Source organism: Perognathus longimembris, chromosome 3 (genome assembly GCF_023159225.1).
Source record: "Perognathus longimembris pacificus isolate PPM17 chromosome 3, ASM2315922v1, whole genome shotgun sequence".
In the NCBI taxonomy this organism is placed as follows: Eukaryota; Metazoa; Chordata; class Mammalia; order Rodentia; family Heteromyidae; genus Perognathus; species Perognathus longimembris.
In genome coordinates, this window is record NC_063163.1 from 66,480,374 (window position 1) to 66,499,169 (window position 18,796).

At 60.6% G+C, this 18,796-nt stretch overlaps 1 protein-coding gene across 1 annotated transcript in view; it reads left to right on the top strand.

The window, feature by feature from the left end:
* Positions 1 to 18,361, top strand: part of Mllt1 (MLLT1 super elongation complex subunit) — a 49,534-nt gene extending 31,173 nt beyond the window's left edge. Inside the window, exons 4-12 of the mRNA XM_048341887.1 lie at positions 4,185 to 4,328; positions 6,777 to 6,902; positions 10,008 to 10,559; positions 13,137 to 13,224; positions 14,367 to 14,475; positions 15,804 to 15,903; positions 16,009 to 16,080; positions 16,244 to 16,315; positions 16,513 to 18,361. Coding sequence (XP_048197844.1) covers positions 4,185 to 4,328; positions 6,777 to 6,902; positions 10,008 to 10,559; positions 13,137 to 13,224; positions 14,367 to 14,475; positions 15,804 to 15,903; positions 16,009 to 16,080; positions 16,244 to 16,315; positions 16,513 to 16,641 — 1,392 coding nt within the window. The 3' untranslated portion in view covers positions 16,642 to 18,361. The remainder of the gene's footprint in view (positions 1 to 4,184; positions 4,329 to 6,776; positions 6,903 to 10,007; positions 10,560 to 13,136; positions 13,225 to 14,366; positions 14,476 to 15,803; positions 15,904 to 16,008; positions 16,081 to 16,243; positions 16,316 to 16,512) is intronic.
* Positions 18,362 to 18,796: the final 435 nt, after the last annotated feature.

Sequence of the window (18,796 nt, forward strand, 5' to 3'; positions counted from 1 at the left end):
GTGTGTCCAGCTTCCTTCCCGTGCTCTTCTATTGGAACGCCCTTGCTCCTGCACCACTGGGCCCTGCAGGTGCAGGGGGCTTTGGACACAGATCTAATGGGTTTGGCCTTTATTTACTCCATGTGGCTTTGGCACATATGGCTGAGGGCATCAAACCTCAGTTTCCTGTGCTGGCGCCTGCTGTGAGTAGTGATTCTGTGTTGGTGTGGCTGGTGTGGAACACTGTTCAAGCCTGTGACACAGCAGGAAGCCAGGCACTTGCCAAAGCCCATGGGGACCCTGGCGAAGGGGCGGAGGCCCATGTTTACCACGGGCCCAGCAAGCACCAGGACAGAGCAGGCTTATAGGACAAGGCACAGATGGAGCTGTGTTCGATTCAGAGCTCTGAAGGGGGCTGGGACAAAGCCAAGCACATGTACTCAACATTTTTTTTTTTTAATTAGAAAACTTAAAAATATGCTCAGAAGTAGGGCTAGGGTGTGGCTCGACTAGTAAAGGGCCAGCTGTGAGCAAGCAAGCCAAGCAAGTATGAGGCCCTGAGTTCAAGCCTGGATTCTGCATCCCCCAAATATAAATATATGTGCACAGAAGTAGAGAGAACAGCAGGAGCAAACCAGCAGCTCCCTCTGCTTTCAGCTCTGCCACTTCTGGTTTGATGGGACCCTACCTTGTCTCACCAAGAGAGTGGGGACGGTGCTGGGCATCTTACCTTGTACTTTGTAACCATCTTACCCCATACTTTGCAGCTATTTCTGGATGTGTCTGCTTGGGGAACCTCCTTAAGGATACTACACAGGATCGTCCCACCTAGAAACCAGTTACCAACTTAGCTTTCCTCTCTAGCACACAGGCAAAAACTTCAGTTTTTCCTAACATTTTATTTTTATGTCTTTTTTTGGGGGGGAGGATTGAACCCTGTACATTACACTTTCTAGGCAAGCGCTTTGTCTCTTGTCTTTTGTCACTTGTCTCAGCTCCCTAGCATTTTATTTTTATTTACCTGTTGTTTTTTTCTTTTGAGATGGTCTTGCTCTGAAGCTCAGGTTGACCTCAAATTCACCATCCTTCTGCAACAGTCTTTGGTGCATTGGAATTACAGGCACCTGCCACCACACTGTGCTTGTGTTTTTATTTTCATATTTTAGGCTCTGGGGATGGAGCTGGGTCCTGCCATTTGCGGAGCATTACAGCCCCTCAATGCTCCCCTTTCCCCACCCTCATAGCCCTACATTTTGTTTTGTTGTTTTTGTTTTGGTTGGTCATGGCTCTTGAACTTGGGACCTGGGCGCTGTCCCTGCGCTCTTTTGCTCAAGGCTAGTGCTCCACCACTTTTAGGCAAGCACTCTTGCCACGAGGCCATATTCCCAGCCCTGCTCCACCATTTTGAACTACAGTTCCACTTCTGGTTTTCTGGTGGTTAATTGGAGATAAAGAGTCTCAGGGACTTTCCTGCCCAGGCTGGCTTTTAACTGTGATCCTCAAATCTCAGCCTCCTGAGTAGTTAGGCTTTACAGGTGTGAGCCACCAGTGCCCAGCTTGTTTTTGTATCGTTTTAATAATTTCAATCATGACCATTTTGTGCTCTTGGTTGCTGTGTCTCTCACGCCATCTCCCCCTTCCCTCCTCCCCACCCCCCTCCTCTGGGGCCTCCTTAAGGGGAGCCCTGTCACTGGTCCTGTCTGGATGATGCTGAAGACAACACCATGGTATTTAGGCCACCATCACATTAGGGTTCTGAGAACTCTGGAGCCCGAGCTGTCTGTGTGGGTTGGGCAGAGGTGGCTGGGAGACTGTGGGGATTAAAGACATCCCAGGAGGTGTTGCGCTCTCCTGTGGCACTGGCCTGGACTCCGGGGCCCGCTGGGGCTCCTCCCCAGGCAGCACTTGCCAGGTCAGCTAGCCCCAGGCTCTGAGCTCTGCCCCAGGGGCCTGGGCACAGGCTGCACTGGAACACTGTCACCAGTTTGGCTAGTTCCCCAGCATCTGAAGGACGCTGGCCTGTATCCAGGCCAGGGGGCTGGTCCCAAGGGAGCACCTCTGACTATCAGTGACTCAGGAGGCCGCTTCCCACAGTCACCCCAGTTGTGGGTGGTGCTGGGCTCGGCCTCTGTCTGGCTCCGTGCTGCCCCCCCTCCCCCCAGTATTCCACAAGAAATGTGGCTGACGAATGTTGCTGACACAGGGTGTGGTGGCACAGGCCTGTCATACCAGCTACCCTGGAGGAGACCCTGCCTGAAAAACTAAGCAAAAGGCCGGGTGCCTGGTGCAGGTAGAGAGCTGCCTGGTAAGCCAGAGGCCTGAGTTCAAGTCCAGGAGCTTGTGGGCCCCTGGGGGCCTGAAAGGGTCCAGAGTCTGGAGAAACTGCCAGGGCTTGCTCCACCTGTGCCCTCCTCTTGGCTGTATGGAGTGGGAGTACCACACACCTGTGTGGGGGAACTTGACAGGCCCAGAGGGCTGCTGCCCAGGGCAGGCTCAGCATTTATACCCTACCTAGCACTGGGCAGCGTCCACCCTCCTGTGCACCCTCAGTCACAGCCATGGCCTGAAGCTGGAGATGGGAGGGTGAGGGCCTTCACCAGACCAGTGAGCTTGGCATTGCTGGCCCCTGCCAAGGTGCGCATGGTCTAGTGTGGTGCCCTTAACTCCCTTTAATTCTATTTTCCTGTAGTTATTAATATACTAATTTACCACTAATGATCCTTAATCCCTTAATAAGTCCATGTTTACTTTTGTTTCTTTCTGTTTGAGTCAGGCTGTCAAATGTGGTCTAAGAGCCCTTTTCATCTGTAGATTTCCCCTTCTTCTCTGTTCCCTCCCCTTCCCTCCTGCCTTCCCTTCCCCTCCATGGTTAGTTTGTTGAAGAAACCAGGTCCCTTGTCCTACAGTTTGGGGCCTCCTGGGTGACGCTCCCTCCACTGCCCAGAGGCACACAGGGTGGTGGCGTCTGTGGTGCTGGCAAGGGTCCATTCAGAACCAGCAGTCCCCAGCGGCATGCTGTCCTCCTGCTCCAGGCTTCTCTGGCTCACGCCCACCTGCACTGCCCTTCCTTCCTGGCCTGCCAGGCCACAGCAGCACCAGGTCCCCCTCAAAGAGCTGAGGCTCTTCTCTACCCTCCTTTTCCAGTCCTGGCCACAAGGGGGCCCTTGGGACTCCTGACAAGGATACTGCCCTCACCTTCTCCCTGCCGCGCTCCTGGCTGGCCTGACCAGCCCCAGCCTTGGCTGACACGGCCCTGCAGGGAGTCCTCCCAGCCCTGGGGGTTTGGGGCTCCTTCCCCTCTTTGCCTCCCACTGAGCTTGCATCTGCAAGCCTTTCCGCCCGGAATTCCTCCACAGTGTTTTTCTCTCTGGAACAGACTAGGATGTAGTTCACACACCTACTCACCCTTTCTAGTGTGCATACCCAGCAGTGGCTGTGCACATTCACACTGAGCTGCAGTCTTCAGTCTTAACTCCCGATATATACTGCTATCACCCCAGAAGGAATCCTGGTCCTCATTCTCAGTCATTTCCTGTCCCCCCTTCTGGCATCCATCAATCACTTTCTGTCAATGGTGCTGCTAGTGCTGGACAGTCTGTGTGAAGAATCCTGCTGTGTCTGGTCCCTTCCCTTCCCTGTGTTCTCGCATCCCATCACACAGGTTCTGTGTGCATGCGCGCGTGCACGTGTGTGTGTGTGTGTGTGTGTGTGTGTGTGTGTGTGTGTGGTGATTTGAGATTCAGCTCCTCCCCCTGGGGGCTCTTTACTCACTTGTCCCACAGATGCCTGGCCCTGCTCTGTGCTGATGACTGGAATGGTCATGTGGCCTGTGGATAGTGCCAACATGGAGACATGCTGCAGGCTCAGCACCGCCTGAGTGTGGGCTGGGCCCACACCACCGCTGAGGGGCCAGGTATCTTGTGAGCCTCAACTTCCCATTTGCCCATGGTGTGAGGGCTGACAAGGAAGTGCGCAGGCTCTGTATACTGTGACAGGATGACTTGTGGTGAGCATCTGGGCATTGTGACAAATGACATCTTCTTCTAGGGCTCCTGCTTTTGCCCTTCTGCTGTAGGGAGCAAGTTCATTTATTCTGAGTGACAGAGCAGCTGAGGATCTGGGGACAGGTGGAGGCAGGTGCAGGAGCACCACGGTGTGGCCTCCACCCATCCCCAACGCGGATTTCCTTGTTGTCTTTGCTCAAGGAGGAGCCCAGGAAGGTTTGCTTCACCTACGACCTGTTCCTGAACCTGGAGGGCAACCCGCCCGTGAACCACCTGCGCTGCGAGAAGCTCACCTTCAACAACCCCACCACTGAGTTCCGGTACAAGCTCCTGATGGCTGGCGGGGTGAGTGTGGTGCTGGCTGGCCTCCTGCACATGGCAGGGAGGATGGGCCCTGTGTTCTGCCCCCATGGCCAGGCCTGGGCAGCTGGGCAGCCCTTAACTGCCAAGGCAGGGCTGCTGCTGGGCACAGGGCCACTTGGGAGGAGGCAGGGCTCCCCCAAACTGCCCGCTACTCCTGTCTGGCTGCCAGTGTGCTGGCTGAGGTCGCCAGGCACACTGTGGTGCCCACTGAGTATGCCGTGGGGGAGGGGACGGCGCTGAAGTGGAAGGCACGTGTGTATGGGGTTGTGTGTGCACGCTGCCTGGGGCAGGCTTGCGGTGTCAGACTCGGGGCACAGCCCCTTCTCTTTGTTTTACACAGTGGTCTCAGCAGTTTCTGTGTTTCAATAAAAATGATGCTCACAACGGAGAGTTGAGGGTGCAGAGCCTCATCCTGCACACTGGTGCTCGTCCTGCGTGCTCATGGTTGCCGTGGGCAAGCATGGGGTGGCACCCAGCTTAGCCTGAATGTGGGAATGCCACTCTGGCTCTGTGTTGCCCTGGAGCAGGATGGGGGACCTCCCAGAGCCTCCCTTATTTCTGCTATATGCCTTCTTTTTGTGGCCCCGTGTTACCTTCTCTGTCTCTGCAGGTGTTTGTGGGTGTTCCCCGGGGCCCCATGGTCACAGTTCTTTGGGATGCAGGGTGTGTCTCCATGTCTTCCTAGTGCTTCTGGCTCTTGTGGGTGGCATCATCTGTGCCCTGGAGATGAGGCGCAAGGGCATCTCCTAATCCATGAACTGGGGGTGGGTGGGAGGAAAGGAAAGGAGGGGCCTGAAGGACTGTAGTGACAGGCTAGCCAGGAACGCCCCCTGCCTTCCCAGAAAGCCCACTGGAGAGCCCTAGGAGCGGCCTAGTTGTGGCTCTCTCAGGTGACTCCTAGGACCAGATAACTATGTCCCTGTGCTGGCATCCTTGGGGACAGCCTCAGCGACCCACCCAGCAGCATACAGCCCCCACCTCACTTGTATTCTGCTGGAGCTGGCAGAACTGGAGGAGGGCACTGAGCTCTGGGCCCCTCAGAGTTACCAGCTCTCTTGGTTTCCTGAGGTCACTTAAAGTTCTGGAACATGCCATCCTCAGGAGTTACCAGAGCGGGATTGCTCGCTGCCCTGGGCCCTCAGCTGTTTGCTGTCCTCTGCTGTGGGCAGGATGCCTGCCTTTCTACCAGACATAGGCAGCCTGGAATGCTGCACCCTCTCCCTGCGTTGGGCATCTCCTGGGAAGAGGATGCCTGCCCCGGAAGGCTTGGGCTGGCTAGTGAGTTTGAAGGGAGAAGGTGAGTCAAAGCAGGAACCACAGCAACAGGCCTGCGTGCCCCAGCCCCAGCCTCTAGGAGCCACCCGGCCCTTGGCTGGGCTTCTATCCTGCTCCATAAAGCCGAGTGTGTGTGCGCGCGTGGCGTCTTCTGCCCTGAGGCCCAGAGGCTCCCAGGAACTGACTTCAGGAACTGGCTGGAGCAAGGTGGGGGCTCGGGCAGTGGCATGCCTCAGTGTTGTGGTCAAACAGGCTCTGGTGGGCAGGGCACAGCTGGGACAGCCCACTGTCCCGTGACTCATGACACCAGTGCTCTCAGATGAAAGGTTTGGCTTGGTGGAGAATCCCAGGTGCTCAAGATTATTCGTGGCCTGCTTCTGCTGAGTTGAGTCCTCTCCTGGGGAGCTGCAGTGCCTTTGTCTCCTCCATTTGAAGCCCTCCAAGTGCTGTGAGCTGGTAGACTACAGTGTGGAGGAGACCCGACCCTGGCCTCATCCCTGCACCGCAGGTGTTTCCTAGAAGGCCCTGGCCCTTTCCAGCTGCAGCCTTCTCTTCTCCCACCAGGGCTGCCCTCCCCAGCAGGGCTCTTCCTGCTTTGTCCCGGCCTTGGTCTTGGCCTTATCTTTGCTGCGTATGCTCCAATCCAGTTGGCTTCAGCTATCCGCAGGTGCAGGGAGTCTGTCCCCTTGGCACATGGGACCCGCCATGTGGCCTTCTGTGCACTCTGAGCTGCTCCATCTGCCACATGGCCACCTGCCACCCTGTCTGGCTGGCTTCTGCCTTCCCCAGCTGTGCCTCCAGTGCACTCAGCCTGGGTGCTCAGCGCAGGCCTCTGCACAGCTGCCTTCTCGTGCCGCTCTGCACGCTCCTCTGCAGGTCTTCCTGGCCGCCTTCCCGTCTGCTGGCCAGCAGCCATCCTGGGTCCGGCCATCCTGGGTCCAGCCATCCTGGGACCCTGGGCTTCTTCACTCTCAGCCACTGAGCCGGCTTCAGCCCAGCACTTGGCACTCAGTCCATGGAGAAATGCCTGCAATTTCTTTGGGGAATGGAGCTCTACCTCCCCTTCTTCCTTTCCCCCAGGAAGCCAGCTCCATGGCCTTTCTTGGCAGCCGCCCCCTTGCTCGTTGATAACGTCTGTCTCTTCTTTATCACTAGGTGATGGTAATGCCCGAAGGAGCAGAAACGGTGTCCAGGCCCAGCCCCGACTACCCCATGTTACCCACAATTCCACTCTCTGCCTTCTCTGACCCCAAGAAGACCAAACCGTCCCACGGCTCCAAGGTTAGTGAGCTGGAAGGCCAGTCAGGAGGGGGCGCTGGGCCCAGCTGTGGCGTCACGGGCCAGTGCCTGCCTCTGCTGACTGGGCTTTTGCACAGCTGGCCCTCGCCCTCCCGCATCTGCTCCAGGAGCACACTGCTCGTCTTGTTGCCACTGTTGCTTCCTTAGCATCGCAGGAATAGGGTATGGGGCCCTGGGCTCTTCACCCCCTTCCTCTTCAGGCCAGGGGCCCTGCAGGACCTCCCCCTCATCCCTACTGCCGAGCCCACGCTGGGTCTTGGGACTGCTCAGTGTGGGCCGTCACTATACATCACATTCTCATCGCCCGTGTGGCCCACCATCTGGCGCTCCAGAGCCAGAACCAGAGCCAGGCCACTCTTACTGCCGCTGTTGCTCATGGTTGGGGCAGGGTATAAGGCTGAGGAAGACTTGCATTAGCATCTTCATGGCCCTCCTGAGGCCTTGGGAGTGAGACAGCTTGGAGAGCCTATGATGGCGTCGCAGCATCCTGCCCCACTGCAGGCCTTGCACGAGGGCCTACCCACATCTCTGCACTCTTCTTTGGCCTGTGGGGTACTGTTTGAACACCCTACAAAGGATAGGTAGAGCTGTCAGACCAGCTCCCAGGCTTGCCCAAGAGCCATGCTGGAGGAGCAGCCCATCACCAGGCCAGTCCTTCCGGCTCTTTCCACAGGGAAGAGGTCTCTAGGCCCTGGTAATTAGAGGACAGGCCGGGCCTCGCTAGGGCTCAGAGAGGACTTCCTTCCCAGCCGCCACTGCTCTTTTTGAAGAAGTGTTTCTATTTTTGTTTGTTTCCTTGTTTTTGTTGGTAGTGGTGGTGGTTGTTGGTCTTGGGGCTTGAACTCTAGTGCTGTACCTCTTTGAGCCACAGCTCCACTTCTGGTTTTCTGGTGGTTCATTTGAGATAAGTCTCACAGACTTTCCTGCCTGGGCTGGCTTTGAATGCGATCCTCAGATCTCAGCCTCCTGAGTAGCCAGGATTATAGGTGTGAGCCACCAGCTTCTGGCTGCATTTTTGTTTCTGATGCATGAGTGCCAAGAAGGTCACCTCAATCCTCTTGGGTACTTGAGGCACCTGGCAACTGGAGGGCTGTGTCTTCAGCTGTTTCTCTGGCTGTGCCTCAGATCTGCAGTTCCACAAGGTGTCTGCTGAGCTCAGGAGGGTTGCAGGTCCCTTGGGCCAGCCTTCTGCATCCCAGTGAGGTCCCCGGCAGCATGGAGCCCTGTCCAGATGCTTCTTTGTAGACAGCCTTGCCGCAGAGCCGGGCCTGTGAGCTGTTGGTGTCACCATGCCTTCTGTGGGCCTGAGCTGCAGCTACCATGACTGCAGATGCGTCTACAGTCTGATGCTCTGCCTGCCTCTGCCTGCCGGGTACCAAGGAAGGCTACGCTGGGACTGCCTCTCAGCCTGTGTGGACACAGCACTTCAGACACACCTGCTTGCCCAAAACTGCAGGGGCTCTGTGTCATCAGTCAGGTGTCTGACAGGAGAAAATCTGTTCTTAACTGCCTCAGGTCATGGGTGACCTCGTGAATGTGATCGTGTGAACCCTACCTCTCTACATTCTCTCCAAATCAGTGGATTGCAGAGAGCTCATGGTCCCAGGCCCCAACAGAGAGCCCTCCCTCCTAGGCAGGGTGGCCCCCTGAAGGGCAGCACTTGGGAGAGGCCCGTGGCCTACCCTTGGGGTTCACTTGGTCTGTGCAGCCGGCAGGCCCATCCACTAAGGGCCAGAGTGACCTGTGGCCTCCTCTGACCCCCTCTCGCTTGCTAGAGAGTGGAGTTCCTTCTCGTGCCAGCACTGGGACTCCACTACCCTGACATGGCAGCCAGTGGGCACCATGGCCCGCCCTTCTCTAAGGACACTGACCTGACCTCTGACACCGATGTGGGTGGTGTATTTGCAAGAAGACAACAGACTGAGCAGGCCCCAGAGCAGGCAGCAGCCAGTCCCCCTGGTGCTGGGTGCTTACCTGATCAGCCTATCCTGTGCATTTGCTTCCTTCCCCCATGGCACTGTCGGCTGGCACGGGGGGTTCTCCTGGGTCTGCTCCTCTAGTCTTGTCCAGCACTCTTGTCTGGTGAGCTCAGGGCCTGCGAGCACCTGGCCAATGGATGCATTTTCCAAGTGAGGGTTGCCACCTGGCAGTTTGCAGCAGAAGCACCCTTGGGTGTGTGGAGTGACTGTGGGGTGTTGGTATGAGAGATGGATGCCAGTCTGGGGCACCGGACAGTGTCAGGCAGACAGTGTGGGGAGAGGAGCATGGACTCTGGGCCATGCTGGCTGCCAGCTGCAGCACAGCTCAGAGCCCCTGACTAAGCTCCAGAACACCCCCTCCCTGCACCCAGAAGACACAGGTGCTGATGGCCGAGCCTCCTGCCTGGGAGATTGTCCCCAGTTCAGGACAGGGTCACTCTCCTCCTGTCCTCCTCCTCCATCCCCAGTGAGAGCATCAGGCCTGGCTGACTCTCCACCCAGGCAGACACATGGACTGCTCAGCATGTTGTGAGAGAGCTACCAGGGCCACATCAGCACCCCCGGCTAGGGAGCTATTGGCTGTGTGTGTGGTAGCTGGGGCTGCCGTAGCTGCTCGATGGCTCGCTTGACGGGGCACATCTGGATGAGATAAACACTCTTCTGGGCTGTGCCTGAGGGCAGGACCAGGGCAAGACTGTGTGGCCAGGATGGGGAGGCCCACGGGTCAGCAGGGTCCAGAGAGCACTGAGTCCTGGAGACGGAGACAGGTGGAGCAGGGCACAGGGTGTCCTGGGCCCCAGCTGAGCGAGGCAGCTGTGTGTGTGGCTGGGACTCCCCAGCGGCCCTGGCTCCTGCTCTGCCCAGCTCCCATGTGCCCATGGGCGCCTGGGGCAGTCGCCTCAGTCCTGCAGCAGCCTGGGACCTGCTGTCACTAGTTCAGAGGGACGGCTGCCTTCGTCGTCCACTTTATAAAGATTTCCTCTAGCCGGCTGTCAATCAGATGGATCAAACTTGGCCGGGGGTGGCAGAGCCAGGCGGTCCTGAGCTGGTGGCCCTGAGCTGGCGGCTGACTGTCTCTCCCTCGCCCTCCCTGCCCTTGGCCCTGCAGGACGCCAACAAGGAAAGCAGCAAGGCCTCCAAGCCGCACAAGGTGGCCAAGGAGCACCGTGAGAGGCCCCGCAAAGACTCGGAGAGCAAGAGCTCCTCCAAGGAGCTAGATCGCGAGCAGGCCAAGAGCTCCAAGGATGCCGCCCGCAAGCTGGGCGAGGGTCGGCTGCCCAAGGAGGAGAAGGCTGCACCACCCAAGGCTGCATTCAAGGAGCCCAAGATGGCCCTGAAGGAGACCAAGCTAGAAAGCATGTCCCCCAAGGGGGCACCCCAGCCCCCCGCCTTGCCCAAGGCCTCCAGCAAGCGGCCAGCCACTGCGGACTCACCGAAGCCCAGCGCCAAAAAGCAGAAGAAGAGCAGCTCGAAGGGGTCGCGCAGTGCCCCCAGCACCTCACCTCGGGCTGCGACCTCCTCCTTCCCAGACAAGAAGCCAGCCAAGGACAAGAGCAGCCGTGGTGAGAAGGTGAAGGCAGAGAGCGAGTCCCGAGAGCCCAGGAAGGCACTGGAGGCAGAGGAGTCCAACTCCGAGGACGAGGCCTCCTTCAAGTCAGAGGTGAGCATGCTGCGCCGCCTAGGGCTGGGGCCTGGGGGAGGGGGGGATGCAGGCAGCGGAGGGAGGGCCTTCCCCTGCTACGCCGAGTATGGAAGCCAAGCCAGCAGGAGTAAGGGCTGGCACTGGAACGTGCCCATTTGTTATGTTGGCCAACCCTGCACACCTCAGTTTCCCCTCTGTCTGGTGAGCGAACCCAAGTGGTAAGAAGTCTCTGCTTGTGTGTGTGCCGGTACTGTGGCTGAACTCAGGGCTTGGGAGCTGTTCCTGAGTTCTCTCGCTCTACCACTTGAGCCACAGTTCCACTTCTAGCTTTTTGCTGGTTAGTTGGTGATTAAAGTCTCACCGGCTTTCCTGCCTGGGCTGACTTTGAACTGGGCTTCTCAGATCTCAGCCTCCTGATTAGCTAGGATTGCAGGTGTGAGCCGCCAGTGCCTGGCTAGGTCTATGCCTCTTACTGGGCAGGCAGCATGTGCCAGCAGTGTGCCTCCCCTGCCCACATGTGGCCCCACAGAGCCGCCTCTGGTGACTGGGTATTCCCTAGCAGGCTCACCCTGCTGTCACTGGGCACTTGCTGGTGGTGACAGGTGCCGCCCACTCCCCAGGGAGCTAGTGGGTTGACATCCTACCAACCCATTCCTGCCACCCACCAAGGGACATGCAGGCGCTGTCAGCGAGCAGCCCACCCCAGGGCTCTGCCTGTCCTGCAACGATGTGGCCAGGTGTCCCCGAAGATGCCCGCAGGGTAGAGGTGACTGGCCAGTGACCCATCGCTGGACCTCCTCTGAGACCCTGGAGGGGGGCAGAGCTGCTTCTCCTGGAACAGTGGTGAACTTCGGGGCGAATGGCCCTTTGGCAGAGCTGCACCTAGGGGCTTCCCAGGTGGAACCAGGTGCTTTATGTCCACAGCTTACCTCTCTGCTGACAGCACCACTACCCAGCCCACTGAAGGGTACATCCTCCGCCCCATAGGCACCTGGGTGTGGCAAGGCCACGTGGGCAGCTCCTCATGCCCCATGCCTGTCTGTCACCCCATGTCCTGGGCCTCCTCACACCCCAGAGGTCCTGTAGACATCTCATCTGCTGGCCACTTCTCTGGTCAGGTGTGGCTGCCCTCAGACCTGCACCAGAGCACCAGGCCAGGGAGAGGCGCTATTCCCAGTTGTGTGGCTAGCTGTGCCGTTTCTACACTGCCATTGGGGAACACGTGGGATGTGTAGGGGGGGACGACCTGGTTCCTAGCTGGTAAGCACCCCATGTGTTCCCCATGTACCAGGTAGCTTTTGAGTGAAGAATGGATGCCTAGCCCTGTGCAGGGAGCCCTGAGCTTCCAGCACAGCCAGGCCGGACCCAGGCCCTCCAGCCACGGTCGCTCCCTGACCCCTCCAGCCTGGCCTGCCCCCACGTGGCTCAGCCCTTCTCCCACCTCCCCGTCCTCCACGAGCTGCTTGGGAATCTCCTTGGCCTTGGGGTTCCTGAGCCAGTCGGTCCCATTTACTGGCCACAGGATTGTGAGCACACCTCCAGGCCTTTCCAGCTGAAGGCATTCTGGGTTCCTGTCTCCCCTGCTGCTAGCCCAGAACAGAAGTGACAGTGTGGCTGAAGGAGCCACACAGGCCAGGGAGGGGCCTCTTGGCCTCTGGCCTTCCCTCCTCCCCGGGGTGTCCTGAGCCAGGGGAGAAGCGGCCTTGCTGCTCCTGACCAGCCAGCCACCCAGGAGCTCCGTGCACACGCTGCCCGGTCTTGTTGGGAGTATGGCTAAGACCAGAATATGGACGCAGAGAAGCCAGATGGTCTGGATGCATGGGGAAACTGAGGCTTAAAGGTGACAGCAGCTCTGATCTGGGTACCTAACCAGTTGGTGAGGAAGCTGAACCATCTTTATTCACCACTTGTTCTGACCTCCCCATACAAAACACCGGGCAGAGTATTCAGGGACAGTGCCCAGGTCATAAGTTCAATCCCCAGGACTGGCACCAAGACAAAAAGTAGGTCCCCAGCCACTTAGCACCATTGGACTCCCCCCTCCCCTCTTAGGTGAGAGGGCTGCCTCTCCTTGCTTGAGGACAGGCTGGGATCTGAGGTGGGCTTGCCAGAGCCTAGAGCATTTTCTCTGCTCTGCAGATTCAGAATGGACCTTTCCAGAGTCTATGCAGACTCCCCCCCACCCCCACCCCCTTTGCTGCTTCCTCTGCCATCTACACCTGTGACTCAGTGGGGCAGGCGCCACCCCTGTGGCCAGCCTGAGCACTTTACCGGCCCTGGCGCAGAGGAGCCCTTCCCTGCAGCCCCCACCCCGCCCCCTGTGCTCGTGTTCGGGCCTGTGCTGCCCCCTGGTGGCTGAGTCAGCCTTCCTGCTGGACTTGCTCCCTGGCCAGCGCCAGCTTCTGCTCCCAGGGGAGGACTGGGCCCTGTGCTCTGGCTGGGCAGTCAGGAAGCTCGGTGCACTTGAGTACAAACCTGCCATGAGTTGAGGCCAGCATCCTCCCTGCCAGCATGCCCATGTGCCCCCTCCTCTCCTGGCCTGAAAGATGACCATCCCTTCCTCTTCCTCTCTTGCCTACCTGCCACGGGGTGAAGTCTGCCCAATCAAGCCCGTCCAACTCCAGTTCCAGCTCAGACTCCAGCTCAGACTCGGATTTCGAGCCATCTCAGAACCACAGCCAAGGTGTGTAAGGAGGGGCCAGGCTGCATTGCTGGGGCGGGCACCGTCCCCGGAGGCTGCCAGGCCAGTGTGGCCGGACGCAGCCCACCCTGAGCCTGGCCACAGGTGGCTGCGGGCCGGGACAGCAGCGTCCAGAGCCAGACAGGTCTTCAGCCAAGGTGCCGGTGCTGCTGCTCCCCCGTGGGGGCTGTGCTGCGAGAGCGTACCTCAGGCCCCTCACCTCCCCGGGCCAGGGCGTGCGTGGCCTCTGCTTGGCTCCTGCCCAAGGTGCCTGCGCTCTGTGGGCTGGGCCCAGAATGTTCTGTTCTGCCACCTGAGTGGCTGAGCATTTGGCTGGCACAAAAGCCAGGCCACCACACCTGCTCAGCTACCCTGTTCTGCATGCTGCCCAGGGGCTTTTTGGAGACAGGGCATAGGTCCAATTGTTCCAGCCCACCCTGGGAGTGGGCCTGGGGGGCTGGGCAGTCTGCCGGGTGTAGGCTCAGGAGCAGCTGGAGCCCTGGCAGACCCCACAGTCACCCTTCCCCCACAGCGAGAATCTTTTAGGGGGCTGGGGAGTGAGCTGTGTGGAGGTCTGGCCTGGGGGAGGGGTCCGCAAAGCCCACTTTCAGCCTTGTGGGCTGGTGAGGGAGGGAGGCCACTGAAGCGGCATCATGTGACCAAGGTAATTGAGGGCTTTGTGTCCCTCTGTTGCCTTGGCAACAGGAATATAAACCAAGATGCCTTCTGTAGGGGACTGGAACCGTGTGCCTCTGGAGAAAGGGGAGGACGGTAGGCTGGGAGCAGCAGACAGAGCTACACAGGGTCCAAGTCGGCCTGAGGAGCAGGGCAGGCAGGACAGGGGGACCTGAGGTCCCCAGGTGGAGCCTGGAGCTGCACTCTGGCTTTTTACCTGGGGTGGCCTGAGCTCCGGAGCTTCTGCTCTGCCATCCTTTGGCTTCCAAGATGGAGGGGCCTTGTGTGCTCCCTGCTGGTCAGGGGCCTGCGGCCTGTGAGGAGAGCCAGGAAGGTAGGGATGGCTGCGAGAGCCAGAGAGCCCCTTGGGAAGGAGAGGCTGGGGGCGTGGGTGGGTGGGCGTTTGGGTGGCAGTGTGAGGTGCTCTGGGGGCGGTGGTCCCGGAGGCTGAGCCCCCCTGCCTTCCCCAGGGCCCCTGCGCTCCATGGTGGAGGACCTGCAGTCCGAGGAGTCGGATGAGGACGACTCTTCATCCGGAGAGGAGGCCCCCGTCAAGGCCAACCCGGGCCGGGACTCCAGGTGACTGCCGGGCCAGGCGAGGGCCGAGCCGCGTGGGGTCAGGTCCTGGGTAGGAGCGCCTGAGCCCGCTCAGCAATGGCCCTGAGGGGACCTGGAGGGGCCTGCCCTCCCTCCTCATGGCTGTCCAGTGTGCATGACTGGCCACTGCCAGGAAGAAGTGGAGACCCGAGGGCGTGGCACTGCCCAGGAAGAGGGGACAGCCCCCAACAGAACCATGGTGGGCTCTGCAGCCTCCCCATATGGGAAGCCCCAGGCCTTCCCCTGGCATGGGGTGCCCCAGGGCAGGCACCCACGCTGTGCTGGGATGAGTGGGAGCTCGCGGCCGGGCCAGGTGAGCCCCAGAGTGAGGCTGGGCCAGCCTGCAGAGCGGGTTCCAGGGCGCCAGGGTGCCAGAGCCAGCCGAGTGCTGGCACGGAAAGCACAGACCTGCCCTGTGCTGTGCAGGGCTGCACCACATGCCAGGCTTCCTCTGGCCTTGAGAAGGGGCGGGTGTGGCCAGGGGAGGACTGCCCTGCTGTGGGCCAGGGGCCTGTAGACAGCCTCCAGAGGCTCATGCGGGGCCCGCGGGAGCTGGCTGCTGATCGGGGTGGGGTACACCTGGGTTGCTGGTCCTGGCCCTGCAGCTGTTGCCTCCTCTTTGGGAATCAAGCCTCACATCGGTGTCCCTGACAACAGAGACCCCAGGCAGAGCCTGCCATGGCGCCTGCGACCCCAGTACCGTGTGGCTTCCTGTAGTGCCCTTGCTGTGCTTCAGGGGGTCTAGGAAGAGGGGGGGGTCTAGAGGGCTGAGAGAAGCGGGTCCTATTCCCCTCCCCATCACCCCATGATGGCGATGGCCTGGGGACCGCCCACCACTGCAGGCTTGCTTGTGTCCTTGGTTCGCCAGTGGCCTCACCACCACCACACGCACCCATTTGGGGGTGGTCCCTGTGGCTAAGCACTGGTATACTGAGTGGCCGCGCAGGCTGTGCAGGGTCTAGGGGCAGTGCACCTGGCGGCTGTGAGGATGGTATGGCCCTCCCGCAGGCAGCCCCAGCCTCCATGCAGCTCAAACAGCAGAGCCACGCTCACTCCCGCATGGGCCAGCAGGCAGGACCCACCATGCATGGGGTGCGGGGCACTTCCGCTGGCCACACAGTCTACACCCCCAGCTGGCCTGGAGCTAGGCAGGTTGTCTGGGGATGCAGGCCTGGCCGCAGCGGCCCCAGCACAGTGTGCATACACGCCTATTGCTCCCAGAAAGACCCGGCCCAGTGCATGTGGCCCTCGGGCTCTGCCTTGGTCCCTGCGGCCTGACACCCCCCCCCCCCCACCTGTCTGGTGTACAGGCTAAGCTTCAGCGACAGTGAGAGCGACAACAGTGCTGACTCCTGCCTGCCCGCCCGTGAGCCCCCACCTCCCCAGAAGCCACCCCCACCCAACAGTAAGGTGAGCGGCAGACTGGGGGCAGGGGGGAGGCACAGGGAGGCTCGGGAGATGCTGGGTGCCAGGGAGGGCGTGGGCCAGAGCTCAGAGCCCCTCGGTGCCCCACAGGCACCAGGCCGGAGGAGCCCTGAGCCGTGCAGCAAGTCGGAGAAGATCCTGAAAAAAGGCACCTACGACAAGGTAGAGCGGGCGATGGCAGGGCAGGCAGCACGGCCAGAGGGGCCTCTTGGTCCCAGAGCTGGCAGTCCCCAGTGAAGGGCCTGCCCTGTGCTGGCATGGGCCACATAGGGGTTGGAGGTGGGCTTGGCCTGAGTCAGCTCTGGCGACCCGTCTGTCCCCCCAGGCCTACACGGATGAGTTGGTAGAGCTGCACCGGAGGCTGATGGCGCTTCGGGAACGTAATGTGCTGCAGCAGGTATGGGGGAGTGAGGGAGGGCATTGTGCTGCAGTGGGTTCTGGGGGGCATCATGCTGCAACAGGTTGGGGCATTGGGCTGCAGTGGGTTCTGGGGGGGAGCCAAGTGGAACAGGGCAGGATGGGGGCTCCCCAACAGGTGTCCCGCTGAGGCCTAGCACCCCATGATGGACCCACTGTGGCCTGTCCACCTTGCAGATCGTGAACCTGATTGAGGAGACAGGGCACTTCAATGTCACCAACACCACCTTTGACTTCGACCTCTTCTCCCTGGACGAGACAACAGTGCGCAAGCTGCAGAGCTACCTGGAGGCCGTGGCCACATGACCCTGGGCCGGGCGCCGGGCCCTGCCAGCCGGGTCCCGAGAGGCCGCGCTGCGGCCCCACCTGCCTTCCTCTCCACTCACCTGCCTGCAGCACTGCCTTAGTGACACCGCCCCTGGCCCTCACAGCCAGCTGCACTTTCTGGGGTGGCTCCCTTCCGACTGGCCCCCCACTCGTCAGGGGACCCGGGGGCCCCGGGGCCAGGTGACCCAGGCCTGGGCCGCCGCTCAGCTGTGCACACCGTCCCCCGGAACCCCCTTGAAAGGTGGTTTGTGTTGAAGGCAGCGTAGGGCCTGGCTCTGGGAAGGGCACCTCACCCCGCCCGGGGCCCAGCCCCCCAGCCTGTCCCCTGCCCCGTGCTGGGCCGCGTGGCACCATGTCACTGCCGGGACCTCCCTCTGCAGCCAGGGCATCCAGCCGCCCGGAACGGTTCCCGGGAGGCCCGCCTCCCGCCGAGGGACTCCAGGCGGCACGTGTGCGCACATGCGTGGCAAGGCCGGCCTCGCCCTCCGCGCCGCGCCGCCCCGCCCCTCGAGCCTCCGCTGTACAGCTGTGTAGATTATTATATGTGTGCTCCCGCGTCACGAGCGGCTCCCTGTGCGTTTCTGTGGCCGGTGCACGTGGGGGTGGGGGGTGGGCGTGTAGGTTACTGTGTCTGAGTCTGTGTTCCGGGCGGCCGCCAGGGCCCCGGGAGCTGCCCATGGTGGTGCCCTCCCCCCCCCCCCCGCATCCTCTTCCTCCCCTTGTGTTGATCAAGTCTTCAAACTTGGAAAAAATAATGAGCTTTTGCCAAATAAGATGGGATCGCTCGTGTCCGAGGCGAGGCTGCAGAGCCCAGGTGAGTGGCAGGGGCGTGGCCCCACTTTGGCCACGCCCCTGCCTCTGGCCACGCCCCCTGGCCGCGCAGCCTCCCCGCCCCGGCCTCCACCTCCATTGCTGTGGTCCTCACTGGCCTCCCAGAGACTTCACTCTCGTCCTCCCCAGACTGTCCAGGGCCAAGCCCCTCACCTTCCAGGGTACCCAGCCCTTATGCCGTTAGCACCCTGGGGGGCCCCGGGCCCCCACTCAAGGCTCCTTAGCCCCTCTTGACTTCAGAGTCATCCCAAGCGTTCACGCTCTGTCCACGATGTTCGAGAGAGGACCGGGGACCCCAGGGGACCCCACGCTGCTCTGGGATACATTGCTCTCCACGAGGAGTGTGGTGAGGCCCCACCCTGCGCTTCTGGGGGACTTCCGCCTCCAAGGCTCCCCCAAGCCCCTCCAGCCCACTGCCTCGGCGCCAGCGCCCCAGCCCAGGCAGGCCGACAATACTCCAACGCTGGCAACTCCAAGACATTGGACGGCAGAACTCGGCATCACGGCAGCTGTGGCTCCGAGGCCGCGTGGAGCTGGTCTTCCTCTTCCCAGGACGGCCGGGGTCCGTGCCGCCCCCCAGGCCTCCGGAAGCCCCATGTCTTCTCCGTTACCTCCACCGCCCTCCCGCGCCAAGCCGGGACGCCGCCGGGGCCCGCTGCTCCTGCCCCTGCGGCGGCCGTGTGCCTCGAGGAAGCCACGCGCACGCCGCGGATGGATGCCCAGCACCGGGCACCGGGATGAGGAGGAGCACGTTTGTAACGAGTTACAGGATTGTTTCTGTCCTGGATTTTAAACTTTTTTTTTTTTTTGTTAAATTGTGAATTGATGGAGGAGTTTTATAGGAAAAAAAAGTGAAATAAAGTCCAATGAGAAAGCAGGCCTCCATGTCTATGGCTGTCGCTGCTGCCAGACCTCTGCTGCCCGCCCGAGCCCAGAGGGGTGCTGTCAGTGGCCACGTCTCCTCCCCCCCCCCCCAGCCCCTCTCACAGATCCAGATCCAGCAGGCCCGTGTCCTCGGCTGTGCTTCATTGTGCTTGTGGGGACAGAAGTGGCTTCCAGCATCTGTCCCCTGGGCCTGGGTGGCCCTCTAACCTCGCCCGTGCACGTATCTCTGACATTTGCTAGAATGTCCCCAGGGCAGACACTCGGTCCTGGGGTGGATCCTCCTCCCATGGCCTCATACCCACCCTGTGCCCCGATTTTCATGCAGATGGGACCATGGGCACCGTGGACACGGGCTCAGGTCATTCTCAGGGGTGGGGAGTGCTGAGCAGCATACTTGGCCTCCATCCACTCCAGGCCC